The sequence below is a fragment of the Drosophila sulfurigaster genome, chromosome 3 (genome assembly GCF_023558435.1).
Source record: "Drosophila sulfurigaster albostrigata strain 15112-1811.04 chromosome 3, ASM2355843v2, whole genome shotgun sequence".
Taxonomy (NCBI): Eukaryota; Metazoa; Arthropoda; class Insecta; order Diptera; family Drosophilidae; genus Drosophila; species Drosophila sulfurigaster.
Genome location: NC_084883.1, coordinates 45307503 through 45327777, shown reverse-complemented (window position 1 = coordinate 45327777; position 20275 = coordinate 45307503). Strand labels below are relative to the sequence as shown.

The window sequence follows — 20275 nt, the reverse complement described above, 5'->3', positions numbered from 1 at the left end:
TAATTAATAACACAAATTTTGCACTCTAGCAAAATATTTAAATTTATTTGAAATAATGTGTTCTAAAAAAAGTAAATATTTATAGCGGTTTAATATTTATACTAGCAGTATCTTAATTTTCTTAACAGACACAGTTAACAGCAGTTATCGATAGTCCATATTCAGATAGAGCGGGTGAAAGATGGTTCCGCTCGCAGTTTTGTTTTATTTTATCCTTAAACTTAATATAATTTAATTAAAGTGGATGGCGGCTTTTACCAAGTGCCGCGTGTGCACTTGTGCATTGGATGCAACCGTTGGCAGCTACGACATGCTGCATTTGCCAATGCTAGCACAGAAGTTTACCGCTTGCACCAATTTGTGCGTCGCAGAGGATGACAGTGATCAAGTGCCAAGTGAACTTTGCCAGACGTGCTACGATCAATTGGAGCAGCTATACGACTTTCGTGCAAAGTGCATTGCGGCCGACACAAATTGGCGTATGCAGCAGACTGCTTTGGTCCTTGATGATGGCGAAGCGGATGGCTATGAAGTGTTGGAGGTAAGTGCAGGTTCAAGTCAAATAGAAGAGATTTCAATCATTAGCAAGGAGTCCAACTGTGATATGGATGAAATAATTGAGCAACAAATTGAAACATTGGAAGCGGAACCCGAAGATGAAGAGGCCACGGAGGAGGAGCAGGTAAGTTAATCAAATTTTGAATAAAATGTTTACTGACAACATTCAACTTCACAGCTTGTAACGAACATCTTCAAGTGTGACAGCTGTGCTGCGCAGTTTCTGGATGAACAGCGTTTGTTGACTCACAAGCGCCGTCATGGTCAGATGCCGTATCCTTGCCCGGAACCAGGTTGTGATCGTGGCTATAGCCACAAGCATACATTAACGCTGCATATGCGAAAATGCCACCAGCTGGGCAAAGAGCATAAATCGCATATTTGCGAATTCTGTGGCAAGGTCTTTGACACCATGTCGCAGCTAAGGAATCATCGCTTTACTCACAAGGAGAAATCAGAGCTACCTTACGCCTGCGAGGAGCCCAATTGTGACCGACGCTTCTCCAGCAAGCAGCTGCTCAAAGTGCACATGATGCGGCATGCGGGCATCAAGAACTACACTTGCTCCTTCTGTGGTGTGCAGAAGACAACGCGCACTGAGCTCAAGATACATCTCAACTATCACACACTGGAACGCACCTATAGCTGCCGCTTCTGCTCCAAGGTTTGCTACAGTTCCAGTAATCTCAACAAGCACATGCGCACGGTGCATGAGCGGGCAAGGAACTACGCCTGTAGCTACTGCGACAGCACCTTCACCCAGCAGGCCATATGCAAGCAACACGAGTTAATTCACACTGGAGAGAAACCTCATCAGTGTGGCGAATGCGGCAGGTGCTTTAGACAAAAGGCCGCGTTGCGTACACACTACAAGATCCACAGACGAAAGTTGAAGGAAATGAATATGACAACGATTTCAATTGAATCGGCAGCTGATGATGAATATTGTGAAGTGATTGGGGAAGAAATTGTGATTGACAAAGCAATGTAGAACTATTAGCATTTAAGATGTAGATTATCATATCAGCTATTGCAAAATTGAATTTACATTCGAAACATAATTGCTCAATGGCCTTATACAAATTGAACCCAAAAGCAAGCATTATTTTGAAGATTGAAGTTAAATGTAACGACGTAGCTATTCGTATTCATACGCCTTATATTTTATTTATTTGTATTATTATTAACATATCAGTAGCAAGTACACTTAGTTACACCTTATTTAAATTGGTCAAACGAATGTATTACAAACCTAGGCTGAGCGCTATTAAGAATGAAATTAGATATGGACGTTGCAGGACTTTTGTGCCCGTGTTAAATTTGTATACGATTAAGTTCAGTGGTTTAAGAAAATGAATACTGTTTGCTTATAATCTAACTTTCTCTTATGCTGAAACAATATCGTAGTATGTTAAAAAAGGCGAATCTACTTAAGGCGTCCCAAGATTTTGTGCTCATATTAAATTTGTGTAGGACTAAGACTAACTCAATAGCTCAATAAAACTTAAACTGTTTAGCTTATAATCTAACTGTCCCTTATGCTAATGCAAGTATCTGTAACAGGCGAATCTACTTAAGACACTCAGGATTTGTGTGCTCATGTTAAAGTTGTATGAAACTAATTTCAATGGCTTAACTAAATGAAAAGTGTTCGCTTATAAACTAACTTTCCCTTATGCTGAAGCGCGTACCTGTAACAATCTAATTACTCGAATCTACTTAAGGCATCGCACTTAAATTTTTGTAGAATTAATATTAATGACTTAAGAAAATGTTTAACTTTCCCTTTTAATCTAACTTTCCCTTATGACAAACCAAGTCCAAGTAATTTATAAACCAAAGTTGTAATAATATAGTATAGGATATCCTTTAGCACCGCCCATATCAATGCATAATCTTATAAAATAAAATGCAGCATATCTTCAAACTTAAATAATGTATTTTAATTATTCCTGAGGAAACGGGGCGTGGTAAATATTACATAATTGGATTTGATTTGGATTTTAGCTATAACTCGGCCGTATCTATTTCTACAACAAAGTTGGAGGATTTTTTAAAGTCCTTGATAGTCACTATATCGATCTACATTCAAGGATTTCCAGGATATCAAAAACAATTTTTCTGATATTTTAGCAAGGGGGAGGCATGAAAATATCGCTGCAAAATCACAAAGCCAGCTGTAACTCAGCCATTTCAAGGGCGGCAAGGATGTCCTTTTTAGCAAAGAAAGTCCTTATAAAAAGAATTCGATACATGTTTGGAAAAGGACGAAAGTCCTTACAGGAGCGGAGATAATTCGAATTTTTAGTAAACCGATAATTAGCTATAACTCGAAAGTCCTTTGAAGGATCCGATCCGGAATGTGTCAATTGAAAGCTTATAGATAGACCTATTTTCCTGCCAAAGGACATCCACATCGTCCTAGTGATTTCGGAGTTATCAAGGATATTGGTTTTTGGGTCGGTTTCCCTGCGATTTTTGACTGAAATTTTCCAAGTTGATGATTCATAGATGACCTTATACTTTTTTGATGCCAATCGAAAGAGTTGGTCTTCGTGCTTCTAGCAAATCATGTTATGCCTAAATGCGCAAGGATGTGAGCGAAATAGAGCAAGTTTTAAGATTATTGAGGATATCCTTTACGCATTCTTAGCTGTAGAATAAAATAATAAATTCTTGTTTTTACTAACAGGAGATAATATATAGTATATGCTATATATATACATATATATATCTTTAATCATAGGTAAGCTTGGAGTTATTGTTCATATGCATTATAAATTCAAGACATCTTGAAATATGTTTAATGTTCATTCCTTTTTAGATGAAATAAAACAAATTCGTTTTTTGTTGGGTTTCAGAATGTAAATAGCAATAGTTTTTAATCATATTTTCAACTAAAACAAAAAAAATGTACAAATATTAAATTAATTAATTATAATAACAGCATTGGCCGTTTGCTGATGCTACAATAAATCTAAAATACAATTGCTAAATGTGTAAATGCTTGGAAAAGTTTTGTGTGTTTTGTTTGTATCGTACGTAGTGTTGTTTATATCGAGTGAATGCTGTAGTATGTAAATGATATGATCTTGCTACATGGAGTTTAAGAGTTAGAGACAGAGTTTATAGCTGTGTGTGTGTGTGTGTTTTGGGTGTATTACATACGAGTATATTGTAACATATTGTTTTTGTTGTATTGTATTTTGTTGTATAGTAAATATTGTATACATATGTTTTTTGTTTTTGTTTCATGCAGTATATAATAAATAATTCTGTGTTTTAAAATCGTTGTAAATATTTGTTGTTGTTCTTGTTGTTTGCTGTAAGCATAAATTCATTTGCTGTAAATATGTGTTCAAGTGCCATTATATGATTGCGGGTACATTGTTGGGGCTGTTTCGTATTTTCATATTTGTATCAACTTTAAAGACCGAACGAACTGCAAATTCTACTCTGATAATTTTGACAATTTCGTTTTTATCGTTTTTCGTTTTTTTTATACATTTTTGGAAAATGTTAAAGTACATAAGAACATAAGAATATAGCATATTTAGGCTAAATATCACCCACGATTAAATCGCTGTTTAACACTATATAAAAACTAGATTTATAATACATGCTTGTTGTTTGTTGTATGTATGTATGTATGTAGAAAAATCTGTCATACTATATTACAATTCAGACATATTTCGAACCAAAGACACAAATCGAGACTACGCCAACTCTAAGCTAGCATATTACAAATATAAATATATTATCATTCATAATTCTAAATTGTGTGTATATATATAAATGCTATATTCTATATACTATGCTATATATATATATGTATGTATATGTTTAGATTGTGTTTCATTTTTTCTGTTTTCTTCGCGTTTAACGTATTACATTAACATTTTTAAGCTCGTTACTCCGTCGTTTTCCTTTTTCAAAGTGAAAGAAGACTTTACTAAATTACAAATTCAACTGCTCAGACATAGTCTGAGGGCACTGTGCTGGTGCTCGTCTCATTGATGGCCGCCAATCGTGGTGGCATGCGACGCTGTTGTGTTGCACCCGCCTCACCCGGCGACAGTCCAGTTGTTGCAATTGCCACACCATTGTTGCCACCACCAACGCCATTGCCACCGCCACCGCCTCCTCCACCGCCATGATGCTCCCAGTTGGGCAGCGGCTGGGACATGACATTTAGGCCAACTATCTCATAGGCGCCCTGATTGCTGCCGCTGGCGCCGCCTGGCATCGCCGTCACCGAAAGATCCGAGTAGTAGGCGCTGCTTGGCGCTGACGAGACGACCATCGGAATGTCTTGCTCGTGGGCTTGGAAATTGTATTTCTGCAATGAAGAAAAGACCAAAATAATCGAATAAGTAAATGTCGCTTTTACAGGGCATTATGTAATTTTATGAAAGCAGCGTTTGAATTATTGTAAAGGAAATAAAAGCAATTGGAAATTGGAAGGAATTGTGTGATATATTTCACATGAAAATATGCTTGAAAAACATATTAATTGTATACATACATATGTTACATTTTTGTCAAAACTAACCCAAGAAATTTAAAGTTTCTTGTAAGTATTTGTTTCATTTGTTGTATTTAAGAAGGTATTTTTTGATCAAGAGCAAGGTAAGAAAATGTACACTAATTCTCTGATACTTTTCCATGAAAATAAAATATACACAAATTTTATCATACGTTTCCAAATTACAACAATATTATTAAAATTGTCTAAACAACTCATTAAAAGAAAAACCAAAATATTGCAGTAGAAGAATATTTATACCCGCTACCCATAGGGTAGAAGGGTATTATAACTTTGTGCCGGCAGGAAATGTATGTAACAGGTAGATGGAAGCATTTCCGATCCTATAAAGTATATAATAATATATAATATATTTTTGATCAGCATCAATAGCCGAGACGATCTAGCCATGTCCGTGTGTCCATCTGTCTGTCAGTCCGTCTGTCCGTATGAAACACTGGATCTCAGAGACTATAAGAGATAGAGCAATAATTCTTTTTCGACAGTATTTGTTATGTTTGAACGCAGATCACGTTTGTTTCAAATTTTTTCCACGCCCACTTCCGCCCCGCAAATCAAAAAAATTAAACATGCTTGTGGGTATTGTTTCCTATGGCTATGGATGCGCTGTACCCGGGTATCCTGGTGTTTATGGAAATGTTTTAGAGCTTCGCAAATGGATTGAAATGGAAGCCACAAAACTAACCTCAAATTTGTGAATTAAATTGCAAAAATAAACGTAATAATGATCATTAAATTGATTATATATTATTTTATTTATACTTATTTCTTGTAACCGTAAGAATTCTATATTCTATCATTGGGGAAAATATATATAAAAAAAACCGCAGTGGCACACACTTCAATGTGGAATATCCGTTACATATTTGAATAAAATCAAAACAGCGCGGTATTATTCTTAATTTATACCAAAATAATAAATTGTGTATACAGACGGATGGACAGAAAGACAAGATGATGAGATAAAGATGCCTCCTTTACATACATTTCCTCTCTGCACAAAGTTATAAGACACTTCTACCCTATGGGTAGCGGGAATAACCGATTTTCAATTATTCAAAATACCTGTGACTAACTCGTTAATTTATTTATTTAACTTTTTCCACAATTCAAATTATGAATCTAAAGAAAAATCTTAAAGCTAAAGTTCAAATATGCAGGACAATAATTGATATAAGAATGATAATAGTAAAAACGATACAAATGGAAATGCTGACATTAAATCAACCAATAATAACGCAATTGTTTTTCTCAAAGCAGAATGCAGCAGCAAAAGCATAATACACCTTGGGAAATCTTCCAAAGAGAACAAATTTATCTTAAGGAACACAAATTTATGCATTAATTTGTTGCAGAAAACCCCCTTTTAGGGTATATACCAAACATATGTTCTGATAAATTACGAAGCTTTTAAGCCGTCAGCAAAATAATTAGTTGAGTGCAACATAGTTGTAATCAAATCAATAACTTATTATTTTTTAATTAAAACTCACATTTTTTTTTGAACTGATAAACTTTTATAACAATTTAATGACATTTTTCCGGAATGCTCCTTTCCTATAAAAACTCAAATGCTGCGGGTTTTGGTATTCACAAGACAACTAGAAATGTTCCCTACATTATTAGCCCTGCTCTCAGTGGCAACTTTCGGTTGGGCATTGCACTTGCCGGTTGACCCAGAATTTCTATTGAAAAAAGGACCAATAAACAATCGCGTTATTGGAGGAGTGGACACACCTATAGAGACAATACCTTGGCAAGTGTCGCTGCAAATACAAGAATCGCATCATTGTGGTGGCGTCATCTACAGCAAAAATATCATTATAACGGCCGCCCACTGTGTTTGCGATAACAATGCCAAGATTCTTGATCCCAAGATTTTTGATGTGCGCGTTGGCAGTAGTTCGACTAACGATGGCGGATCGGTTATTAAAGTTGCCAAGACAATCGCGCATGATCGTTTTACACTTAATCCAATAATTGAATATGACATCGCACTAATTTTGTTAAGTTCGCCCCTCGAAATGGGTACAACTGTCAAGGCCATTCCACTGGCAGAGTCAATTCCTAATGACGGAGCTTCAGCTATAGTCTCTGGATGGGGATGGACGGAAACGGAAGATAGTCCGCTCCATCTGCAAAGTGGCAATGTGAACATTTTAAGTCGCGAGAAGTGCGCTAGGTTTTATGGTGACAAAAGCATTACAAAAGTAACAGTCTGTGCTGCATCCCACGGTTCCTGTCATGGTGATTCTGGTGGCCCATTGGTTTCCAATGATAAGCTTGTAGGCATTGTTTCTTATGGAGTCGGGGGTTGTTTTCCACCCAATCTTCCCAGTGTTTATGCAAATGTTGTGGAGCTTCGCAAATGGATTGAAAACGAAGCCACAAAACTAGACTCAACTTGAGATATTTGTGAATTAAATTGCAAAAATAAACGTAATAATGAACATTAAATTTATTGCATATTATTTTATTTTATACTTATTTCTTGTAATCGTAAGAAAACTATAGTCTCTCATTGGGGAAATGAGTAAAAAAGCCGCAGTCGAACACACTTGAATGTGGAATATCCGCTACTTATTTGAATAAAATCAAAACAGCGCGGCATTATTATTAAATTATTCCAAAATAATATACCGTAAATTTACTAAAATTAATATTCTATATGGTATATTTGGTATATTTATATAGTAATACCCTTGTAAGTAGGCGTTTTTCCCATACAAAAGTATTTCTTTAATAAGTTCTAAAATTTTTATCTGATTGCAACCAAATTTTCAGGAATTACAAAGATTATACGGTCATTGGTATATCGTCTCGCCTGTTGACGCTGATCAAGAATATAAATATATTTTAAAGATCGGAGATGCCTCCTTCTGCCTTGTGCGTTTATTTCCTGCCTCCACAAAATTTTAATATCCTTCTACCCTATGGATAGCAGGAATAAAAACCAGCATAGTGCGTCGAAAACATTTTAGGTTAAAATATAAAAAAATAATAAATTATGTAAATTAATATTGACTAGCATTAATAATGTTTTCAACAATCCAAAATCCGTATGACTAACTCGTTGATTTAATTATTTAACTTTTTTCCACTATTCAATTTATGAAATTAAAGAAAAATACTAAAGTAAAAGCTGACATATACGACACAATAAATAATACAAGGATGATAATAGTAAAAACGAAAAAAATGCAAATACTCACATTGATTAGCGCGTATTTCTTATTAAATAATCAACCATTAACGTAACTGGATTGGCTTTCGCAAAAGCGAAAATCCTTCTTTGTCTTCGATTGAACAAATTTATCTCAGAGAACACAAATGTATATTATACAAAAATTCCCTTTTAGGGTATATGAAAAGGTTCTGAGAAATTACAAAGCTTTTAAGCCGTCAGCAAAATAATTAGTTGAGTGCAACTATAAATTATTATTTATTATTACAACTCGCATATTTTTAAGCTGATAAAATTTCGTAACTTTTTGAAATTTGTTCTCATACAACTTTTCTATAAAAACTCGAATGCTTCTGGGTTTTCGTATTCACAACTAGAAATGTTCTCTACATTGTTAGTTCTGGTCTCAGTGGCAACTTTAGGTTGTGCATTGCACTTGCCGATTGGACCTGAATTTTAATTGAAAAAAGGACCAATAAACAATCGCATCGTTGGAGGAGTAGATACACCAATAGAGGCAATACCTTGGCAAGTGTTGGTGCAAATAAAAGAATCGCATTATTGTGGTGGCGTCATCTACAGCAAAAACATCATTATAACAGCAGCGCACTGTGTTTACAATAACGATTCCAAGATTCTTGATACCGAGATTTTTGATGTGCGAGTTGGCAGTAGTACGTTTGACAATGGTGGATTAAAGTTGCCAAGATAACCGTGCATGATCGTTATATACATTATGTATATGAAAACGACACACCAAAATGTGAATATGACATCGCCCTGTTTTTGTTAAGTTCGCCCCTTAAAATGGGTCCAACTGTCAAGGCCATTCCATTGGCAGAGTCAGTTCCTAATGACGGAGCTTCAGTTCAAATCTCTGGATGGGGATGGACGAAAACTGGAGAGGCTCCGCTCCATCTGCAAAGTGTCTATGTGAACATTGTAAACCGCGAGGAGTGCGCTAGGGTTAATAAAATAGAAAGTACGAAAGCGAAAATCTGTGCTGGTTCCCCTGGGAAAGCTTCGTGTAATGGAGATTCTGGTGGACCATTGACTTACAGAAGTAAACTTGTGGGCATTGTTTCTTTTGGGCCTGAAATTTGCGCTTATCCCGGACATCCTGATGTATATACAGATGTCGTGGAGCTTCGCCAATGGATTGAAGGGGAAGCCACAAAACTAAGCTCAAATTGAGACATTTGTGAATTAAATTGCAAAAATAAACGTAAATTGAATATTAATCTGCCTGCATTATTATTTATATTTATTTCATGTAATATTTAAGAGATATTTATATTTATACTTAATATTAATTCATTGCTACACTCGATTGTGCTCGACTGTGGAATCTCCGTTAAAATTTTAAAATAAATAATTGTTTTCAACTGAAAAAATGTTTAGTAAATGATCATATATTATGCCAAATAATAAAATATGTGCATTAACTTTATAGCTATTCTGTGAGATTCCTGTGATTAATTCTTTGATTTTTTTATTGTAATTCAACGATCCAAAAAAAAAATGCCAAATTGTTTTGAAAAAAAAAATATTTGAACTTTTTGTTGACCTTGGAGAACTAATTTATGTTAATGAACAAATTTTTAGTTTACTTTGTTGCATATCTAATCCGCTTTAGAGTATATGGTATACATATAATATGTTTTTAGAAAATACGAAGTTTTTAAGGAGTCAGAAAAATAATTAGTTGTGTGCAATATAGTTGTAATCAAAACAATAAACATTTTTTATAGAAGGGTATTATAACTTTGTGCCGGCAGGAAATGTATGTAACAGGTAGAAGGAGGGATCCCCGACCATATAACCTATATATATTCTTGATCAGCAAAAATAGTATTTATGATTCCTGCTTGGTTGCGATCAGATAAAAGTTGTGAAAGTTATTAAAGAAATACTTTGTATGAGCACAAACGCCTACTTACTAGGGGTCTTTGTTGCCTTGGCCGACAATCTGGTATATTGTCAATATTGTGCCGTCTTTGGTATATTTTGAATGTGGTACTATATCGATATTCCAAAAATAGTAGTAGTATTTTCGATATATTTTGAAAATAATACCGCAAGCGGGTATCTCACAGCCGAGCACACTCGACTGTAGCTTTCTTACTTCTTTATATTATCTTTGTGCTTTGTAGGTATCAAAGGTTTAAATTAAAGCATCAAAGCATTATCAAAGAAATATACAACTTCTAAAGTTAAATTATAAGATCTAAAGCAAGAACTACGATTCATACACTTAAGTTTGAGTTTTATGGTATACGACTATATGACTATGAGATATAACTCATACTCTTAAAAGGAGAATGTTTGTAGATAAATTTGACAACATCACAAATCTTTTACTGTGAATTTCATATATAACTTCCATATCATATCATATTAGCAGATCACAGCATAATGAAGTAAGGTATATTGAATGTACTATATTTTTTGAAAATAAAAATAGTAGCTTTTTTTTAATCAAAACTAAAGCATGTTTCGCTATCATATAACATACATCTCATATTAATTATTAAGATATACTTTTGTATATAGATTTTCATTCCATATCTTGGTCTCTTTTTTTTTTGTATAACGAAGCCATTTTCGCTATCTTAATAATCTCATATCAATTTCTAAAAGATACTTTAGAATATAATTTTTCATTCTATATCTAAGTTATAAGTTTCTTCCGGTTTTACATACCTCGCCACACTGACTGTACGCCGTATTCTGGTACGACGGATTTGCTGATCGCACCGATTCGCGATCGAGCTCCGCGTAGAGAGCTTCGCTGACACCCACCGGACTGTAGGCATCATCCATGTGCGTGTAATGATTCTCGGCTGGCGATGTGGACGGCGGACCAATCTGATCGGGACCCGCCGAAGAGCGTCGACTGCCGCCGAGCCAAGTCCAGACACCCGAATTGCTGGTGGGACGACGAATGCTGTCCGCCGAGTGTTTGATGGAGATTGGTGAACGATTTTGTCCGCCGGCGGCATTACGATTGTTGCGACACCACCACGGCTGCGGGCGGCCACCTGTAAAGATAAATAGAGATAGATATAGAGAGTGAGAGAAGCAACACGTGAGTAAGCTGCATTGGCATCCACATCCACATCCACAATCGACGCAGAAATCTATGACATTTGGGGTTATAATCGGGCGATAAATCAAACATTCACCTCATTGAGTGCGACAGCAAAACAAACAAAGCGTAAATTAAACGGCTGTCAACTGGCAACAGCAGCAGCAACAACAACCACAGCAACAACAACAGCAATAAGGTGGCAGCAACAAGCAACCCAAATAAACAAACAACACAAAGTTTGTTGCAGTTTACCAAAATGCCAAAATACTTTTTGGTGAGAAATTAAATGCTATGTGTGCGATCCTTAAACAATCAGCTTGTGTGATCTCATTGGCTGTGATGACTAATCCCAGCAATCATTAACTCGCCATTGAGGAAGTGCATAAGAGAAAAAAAAGAAAAGAAAATGTGCTAATCATTAGACTCGACAATTTATGGGCTATTTATCGGGTAACAGAATCTTTTATAGATTCCTGCAATCCCAAGACCAGTTTCTCACATCCGTTGAACATGAACAGCTCATCCACTTTGCGCCTCACTCTATTCAGTGGCGTCAATGACTATCCCCAATGCCTTTCACTCTCTTTGTGGCAAGGAGTTAGTTAGTTTGCTTGCGGCATTTCAACTAATTAGCGTACGCAACTTCTTGGCCAACCTCTTTCCAAGTTATGCACATGCATAATGCAGTCATTTCGCCACTCGCTTTTAATGCTTATGATTTACGTACTGAGAATGTCCAGCTGCTCCAAACTCCATCTACAACTGCAACTGCAACTCAAGCTCCAACTGCAACTCTAACGCTGACTGTGGTGATTATTAACCTCAGCTTATCGTTTTGTAGGTGCTCATATACATGCATTTTGTGCATGTCACAACTTGGCGACTCCAATCTCCTCCTGTTGCAACTGCAACCGCGGATTTGGAGTCATAGTCTCTACATTCGAACTTGGAATCGGACTCCGACTACGACTCCAACTCTGACTTCGACTTCGACTGCGACTGCGACTTGGATTCGTACTTGGTAGCGGACTTTAATGGCTGTTTTTCTGCTGTGTTAACGATGTTGCTTGCCGTTGCTCTAACACCGCAATTGCATTGAACTTACACTTTTTATAAGCGCTGCACAGTGGTGCAAAGTTGTCTTAAAAATGTAGCACTTAAGCAGAATTATAATGGTAATATTATGCTTCAAAATAGTTAGGTAAAATTCACGGATAGTATATCCATAACTATTGTTGTAGTTTCACCCATCTGAACTTCTATTTGTGTTTCTCAAATATTTTTCAACTAAACCAGATTTGTAATGGTAAATTACTACCTAGCTAAATTAGCTATGAACTGAGATATATTTAATTTATTTGTTGAGGTGATATTTAATTTATTTGTTGACTTTTTGAATCAGGCGTAACAATATTACTTCAATAGTAACTCAATTTTTTCGATTCTATTTTATGTTAATATGAGTTTCATAAGCAATTTCATTATAATATTATTAAAATTTTAGATACTTAATTTTTCCAAAATTTTTTAAATTGCACTTAAAATGATGTTTGAAGAAATCGATGTGCAATGTTGTATTGTAGAGCATAGAAAAATGGTGGTAAAATTAAGAATAAAATCTTGAATCAAGATTGTATGATGTTAATCATAAAGAGGACTTCTTTAATCACAAAGTGATAATTGAAAAATACAATCTTGTATTACGATTTTTTTTCAATCTAAAAATCTTGTTTCAAGATTCTTTTTCTTAAGATTGAAAAATCTTAAATCAGTTTTAGCTATGTACTTTTCACTCTAGATTTTTTTCATTCTGTGAAATGATCAATGAAATTTTCTCAACTCTCAAAGACGATATTCAGAAAATGTTATACACATTTTGTCCAGGTCAAAACTAAATAACCATTTTAAATTCTTTTTATTTAACAAATTTAATAACCTGCTAAGAGTGGTACCAAAAAAATCAGTTAAAAAAAAAAATAATATTAAACCACTCATTAAAAATGTCTTGCATGCAAATAAGCTCACACCACTGTCCAGTGTTAGTCGCTCACTGTGGTTGCTGCTGCTGTAGCTGCTTGCTTTTGCTGCTGTAACTGCTACCGCTGGTTGGCCTTATCTGCTGCTGCTTATCTGCGTGCAGCGCCAGCGGCAACAACGGCGAATTTTGTTAACAAAATATTTCGCAGCCGCTTTTCAACTTTTGGCCAATAACAGCAACAGTAACAACAACAACAACAATATTAACGAGCGTTTTTTATTTCTTTTTATTTTCATTTGTGTCATTTGTGTGTGTTTTTCGGAGGTATTTAATGTGTGTTTTGCGTCGCATTTGGTTGCGGTGCAACAAGTCGCCCGGTGGCAGGCAACAAATGGCAAATATGACATGTGTAATGAAGTCTTAATAGTCGCACAGATAATGCCCATTGCCTGTCAACGTACATATCTTGAATGCATTTTCCTACTGTATTTTCGATTGCCAAAATGTCACATTCTCGGCTTTTTATCGCTATTTTGTTGTTTGTTCGCCTTTTCCTCTCTCGTATTTTTCTGCATAATTAAAATAATGTTTTGTTACTCATACGACTCGTTGTCGCGCGTTGCCTCGTTGGCTACCAATTGCCAACAGCAGCAGCTGCCGTTCAAGATAATTGCATAGAATGCAATTCAATGCAATTGACACCAACTGCAACAACAACAACAATTGCCACACGATGTTGCAACATGCTTTGCGAGCAGCTTTTGCCAATAAACTCAGAAGATGTTGCAATTTGTGCGGCTGGGCAAATTGGCTTATGAAATCTTTAGAATGTTTAATTAGCTTGTTGTCAATGGAAGGAAATATTTAGCAAGTTCTTGAAGTTGATTTAAAAAAATTCCTTAGGGTTTATTTAGTTTTCTTTATGAGATTCAAAGTATTTTAAGTGACCAAATTGCTGTGAAATTTACTCTTTAAAATTAAAAAAAATTAAACAAGCTACAAGTACTTTAAGAAGTAAGCTCAAAACTAAATAAAGTTTAATACATTTTCTGTATTTTTTATGTATTTATTTAATTCCAAATAATGCAATGAGTTCAGTTTAAATTGTGTAAATTTGTATTTGTTCGTTTAAGAATTATTTGTGCCACAGAAATATTTGTCTTTTAAGAACTTGAAATATTCAATTTGAATTTAATAAAAAATCACAGAAATTCTATTCTTCCTCTATAACTACCCACTAGATCGTATCTTGAGTCAGTTAAGTTTCTAGTCTCTAAAACCCCCTTTTCGGGGAACAGGTTTAAGAAAATTGTGCTTTATTGGCTGCCATTCACATTTGAAATGTAATATACGACATTTATGGCTGGCTTTAATTATAATTTATTTAAATGCATATTTTCAATTCAGCTTTTCTATTAATTATTTGTGATAAACTCTTTGAAGCTGACAGTTAAAAGCGCCACGTTGAGTTTTTAATCTGGTCAACAATTTTAATGCACTTTGTCGTAATTTTCAGTTTATTTTTTGTTTTTGGGCAATTGAATAATTTTCTCTTTGGCATGGCATTTTAAAAAACTGTTTTTGGGGCTGGCAACTGGCAAACAAACTGGCGCCTGTCGCGATACAACGACAGCGTCGACATTGACGTTGATGCTGGGGCTGAGACTGTGACAGAGACTGAAGCTGAAGCTGAGGCTGACGTTGACTGCGACTTCGACATAATCACGCGTTTTAAAGGCTGCTGACAGTTTAACGATTTGTGTTGATTGTTTGTTTTCTGGCTGTTGTTGTTGTTGTTGCTGGTGTCGGTGTCGACTGCTTGGTTGTTTTCACAACATGCAACCGTGCGTAGCAGCAACGAAATGTCGACAACCGCGACACACACACACACTCAGAAACTTTACCCAAAAAAATGTTATAGCCAAAAAAGAAAAGAAAACAATACAAAAAAAAACAACAACAGCAAGTGGAGATTTTCATGGGACAGCTAATTGGCTGCTGTGACATTAAATGCCGTCAACAATTTGTCCTGCATGTCGATGTCAGAGAGACAGCAAAACAAAAAAGAAAAGAAACCGTCAGAGAGAGAGGGAGTGAAAACTGTGGCGCCAAATGAAAAGAGAGAGTTGAGAGGAGGTTTTCAATCGTTTGTCAATAATTCGCCTACTGTTAAAATGTGCAGAACCCAAAGAGCAACTAAATCAAAAACCAAAAAGAAAAAAAGAAAAAAGTTTTTTGCACGATTTTCGAACGTGGCCAATGCCAAAGAGAGGGAGACAATTGTTAGCCTTTGCCTTAATTTGTCTACAAATTTTCTACAGCTGGGGGCACGTACTATTTTCTACATGCAGCGACATCATTGGTTTTGGTTTCGGTTTTGGTTTCAGTTTCAGCTGCATCTTAGATTTGTGGCACGAACGTGAACTTCATGCATCATGTTGTCGTCAAAAATTTGTCGGTCTCTGTTCGTCGCTGTTCGTTGTCGTTGACTTGCGCAGGGAGAAAACAAATTAAATTGCTGCCACTTGTGGCAGACAACAAAACAGCATTCGCATGCAACGACAGAATTATGCAATTAAAAATGGAAATGCAAATGCTAAGAAAAAACTAACAATATTGAAGAGGAACTAGAAGCAATTGCAAGTTGCAAAGAAGTTGCTATACAAGTAGCAGTTGCAGCAAATGAGATTCAACGCAGAGTCTCGGACTTGGACTCGGACTTGGACTTGCTTCATCCTGACTTGCTTAATTAATCAAACGAGTGGCAAATGACTAATTGATGGAATGACGGAAATAGCTGCAAAATGAGCCGAGCTTATGGGAAAGTCGCTAAGCAGCTGCCAGCGATATTTCAACTTAACTTTATCTTAAGCACTTTAACTTGCCAACTATGCACTGTGTGTGCACTGTACAGTGAGAGCTTATTAAAGTGCACAGTTGGCGACGCGAAAGCTGTGTCAATGAAATACAAATATTTTTATGACATTTCATATTCATTTCAACTAAAGAGAATATTGCAGTGTCTTTTATGATTCACGTTTAGTTGATTTTAATCTAGGCTATTTAATTTTGTTAATTGTTTTTATCCAACTGAAGTTAATGATAATAAATCTACGTCAAACAACATTTCGGTTGTTCCGTTCCAATGTTGAAAGTATTAATTTCGAGCATAAAACACATCATTTCGCTAAACAACAATTTGAGGTTTTGGAACACATACTAAGCACAGCTGTGAGTAATAAAATCAAACTTGGTTCATAAAACAAACTTCTTGTCATTAAAAAATATATCAACACAGCTGTGAGTAATAAAATATTACTTAGTTTATAAAAAAAGCTTATTTTCATTAAAAAACATTTCAAAAACGTTTACTAAATAAAAATTTAAGGATTAAACATAACAACACAGCTGCTAGCAATAAAAAATAACTAAGTTTTTAAAGCAAACTTCTTTAAAAAAAAAAAACCTTTCAAAAATCTTTCAAAAATAAATAACAATTTTGGAAAAATATATCAACACAGCTCGGAGTAATCAAAAACTAACTCAGCTCATGAAACAAACTACTGTGCTTAAAAAATCTTTTTCTTAACCATCTACACTGAAAAAATACCAATTTCTAAAATCAACAAGATTCATCTCAAAAATTGTGTTCATAAAATAAGAACGAATTCTTTACAATTCACAATAATTAGTCTAAAAAATACTAAATTCTCAATATAAGACCAAAAATACAAATTAGATTACAAAATTCTGCAATCTATCGAAATTAGAAATAGAGTATTAATCTAGCTTTGAGTGTTTTCGTTTGTTTTCTGTGCACACTTATAACACTTATTGTATCTTTACTGTACTTAACAATTGTCAAGCATTTAATGCGCCTTTCCGCAGCTTCATGAGGTGTAATAAACTTACCATTGGCATTCGCTGATTTAATTCTGCAAAGATAAGAAGCGTGTAGAATGTTGGCAATTAATAAACAGAAATATACTCGTAAATACAACACAAATTAGCGTAAGAACATAAATATTGGCAAACACACACACACACGCACACACACAACAATATGGCAAATGTCAAAAGTGTTCAAATGACGCGAAACGTGAAACGTTGCGACAAATGGCAACTGGCAAAACGAAAGACTTAGGACACAAACTTGTCTACGCAAATAACGCTTTTGCGTGTGACACGCAGATAAACAACTCCAACTAGAACCAGATAAGAATTCTACACAATAGCAACAACAACAACAAGAACATCTGTGCAACATTCTCCATTTGTTGGCGATTAGATTAAATAGCATTGACAGAGAGAGAGAGAGAGAGAGAGAGAAAAGAGAGAGAAACCGGATTCTCTTGATCTTATTTGCCACAAATTTCGCTGCTTTCAATTGCGAGTTTAGCAATTTCTATTAACTGTCTGTCGGCATTTGCCATTAACTTTGTAACCCAGCCTAAGCTCAGTCAACCCCGCAGTGGAACATTCGTTTCTGGGTCATAACGAGAGCACGAACCTAATGGATATAGATTGTGCGTATCAATTAACCGCACCGATGTCTGACCGTTGCCTCTTGTCCGTTTGATTGAGTACAGCAAGCGGCAGCTTGCAGCAAGGCGGCTTAATTTTCCCCTCGCTTTGCCTTGATCGATTATAATGTTAACTTTAACTGAATCAACTCGATTCGAACTCTTTTTTTTTCTTCTCTTCATTTTATTCGATTCGCATTCGCCTCTTGTGTTTTTTGCCTCGCAATTCAATTAAACCGAACAAGCTCACCGTGCAGTCAGTCTGTCTGTTCGTCCATCTGTCCATCCATCTGTCCGTTAGTCAGTTAGTCTGTCGTCTTGTTGGAGGCCATGCCTTAGCTTTGCGCTAATTTTCCAACTGTGTTTTCTTTATTTTTTTTCGTATGTTTTTCCTTTGAAACGTTATGTTCAATTTTCTGCGCTTGTTTTTCGTCAGCAGCTTTAAATTGTTTTTTTTTTTATCTTCTTTGGTTTTTCCTTTTTTTCCAATCGAGCTGCTGCAGCATGCTAATTGAACACGCCTTTTTATGTTGCCACAGTTTGCAGCGAGAGCGCGTTGCTTCAGTTTCAGCTTCAGCTTCAGCTTTAGTTGGCAGCTGCTTTAAACGTTTTCAACTTGAATTTCGCTTTTTTATTTCTATTAAACGTGAACACGAAGCGACAATTTTGTGCAATTTAACAGTGTTTTTTGACAAACTGAAAGTCAGCCAGGCCTTGCCTTTGTAGGCCTTACCTTGCACCAGATTTAACAAAAATAATCTATATAAATTTAGGCCAAATTAGCAAAAGGATTTAAAGCAAAATTGACAATTAATGTAGAATTAATTTGAATATATTTTCGAGCGTATTCGAATCTTTCTGATAGTGTCAAATTAGACTAAGTTTTAAAAAGTTTTTCAATGTATCTAAAGCAATTACAATTATTGCATAATTTGTCAAGTCAACTTGAAATATTTCAAAATGCATCTAAGGCGTTGACAGTTATTGTATAATTAGTTGTAAATAGTATATTTAAAGTAGTATTGTTCATTTTCTAAACCCTAAAGTGAAATGAAGCCAATTTAAAATATTTCAAAAGTTTCTCAATTATTGTGTAAATAATTGAAGCATTTATATGAAGACTTGCAGTCAATATTTCCGAATGTTTTCCCAGATAGTGTCAGCTTAAGCAAATTTCAAATATTTGAAATGTTTCTCAATGACAATTATTGTATAATTAATTGGAGTATATGTTTGAAGACTTGCTTATTCCTCAGATAGTGTCAAATGAAGCCAATTTAAAATACTTCAAAAGTTTGCCAAATGCAACTCAAATATTTAACTGCAATTAAACGATTTGTGAACAGACTTTAAAACTGACTGAATTCATGTTAAGAGCTTGTGCTAGTTTTTCTACTTTATTAAAACAGAATTTTAGATGGATTTTTATTGAGAGCTGAAAAAGTGCTGCAAGCAGCAGACAAGCAAACAGCATAGAAGAGTTGATTTATTTAAGTGTCTTCCGTGTCTGAGTCTGTAAACTGAGCCGCCGAGGAGAACTGTCGATGCAACAGCAGTCAAGAATCAACAACAATCAACAATCAAACAGAAATCAAACGGCACTTTGAGTGAGTTTTTTTCATGCCGACAAGTGGGACTCGAGAAAAAGACATTAACAAATACAACTACAACTACAACTACAAGTTGCAACTACTGTCGTTACCATTACCATTACCATGTCTAGACATTGAGCAAACATTGTCGAGTCGCAGTGGCAGGTGCCATTAGAGCAGCACTTCTAAGGTGTCCACTAGCAAATCATGAGTTGCAAAAGGAAAAAACCAAACTTAAAAAACACAAATGTGTGGCAAGCAAATTTATAGCGCCATTAGATATCGAGATCGAGAACGAAAACGAGAATTGCATCAATATGCAAATAAGTGTTACCGATATTACATGTAATTGCTGCTAATTTGGCAGCCAACACGTCCAAGCACGACGCCCGAACTCAGCTCAATTCAACTCAAATCAACTCAGCTGAACTTAACCGAAACGACAACTGACATAAAACAGTTGCCACAGCCAATAACAACAACAACAACAACTTGCAACATGACTGACTAAAGCTGACGGCAAGGTGAACAGCGTGACAATCGCATTGCTCTCCTCCTCCTTCAAAAGAGGGAGAGACGAAGTGGTATCTGGTCAAAGCCCAGCTTAAATCAAATGCAAAATCGAATGCTAGTCAAAGTAGCGTGTGAATGCGTAGCCAAACATGCACTAAGTGCCAACTTTGACTACCCCAACTGTGTCTCCTCCACTCCCTTCCCCTCCTTTTGCTCTTGCAACCGCGCCCCACGAATTGAATAACTGTTGGTGTAAATAATACATTCCTTATTGAGTGCATACTCTGCAA

At 35.6% G+C, this 20275-nt stretch overlaps 3 protein-coding genes across 4 annotated transcripts in view; 2 read left to right on the top strand and 1 right to left on the bottom strand.

Annotated features, from left to right (window-relative positions):
• Positions 1-147: 147 nt before the first annotated feature.
• Positions 148-1964, top strand: LOC133843552 (gastrula zinc finger protein XlCGF46.1-like). Its single transcript, XM_062277155.1, has 2 exons — positions 148-682; positions 737-1964. The coding sequence occupies exons 1-2, from the start codon at positions 245-247 to the stop codon at positions 1547-1549; spliced, it is 1251 nt and encodes a 416-aa protein (XP_062133139.1). The 5' UTR covers positions 148-244; the 3' UTR covers positions 1550-1964.
• A 2081-nt stretch (positions 1965-4045) lies between these two features.
• LOC133843278 (uncharacterized) overlaps positions 4046-20275 on the bottom strand; it is a 91037-nt gene continuing 74807 nt past the window's right edge. For both annotated transcript variants that reach the window (XM_062276743.1, XM_062276744.1), the window contains 3 exons: positions 17270-17292; positions 10992-11329; positions 4046-4897 (listed from right to left, as the gene is read on the bottom strand). In XM_062276743.1, the coding sequence (XP_062132727.1) occupies positions 4532-4897; positions 10992-11329; positions 17270-17292 (727 nt within the window). In that variant the 3' untranslated portion in view covers positions 4046-4531. The remainder of the gene's footprint in view (positions 4898-10991; positions 11330-17269; positions 17293-20275) is intronic.
• LOC133843202 (trypsin beta-like) lies at positions 6696-7573 on the top strand. The gene has a single exon (XM_062276643.1). It carries the CDS (start codon positions 6712-6714, stop codon positions 7510-7512), a length of 801 nt encoding a protein of 266 aa, XP_062132627.1. The 5' UTR covers positions 6696-6711; the 3' UTR covers positions 7513-7573.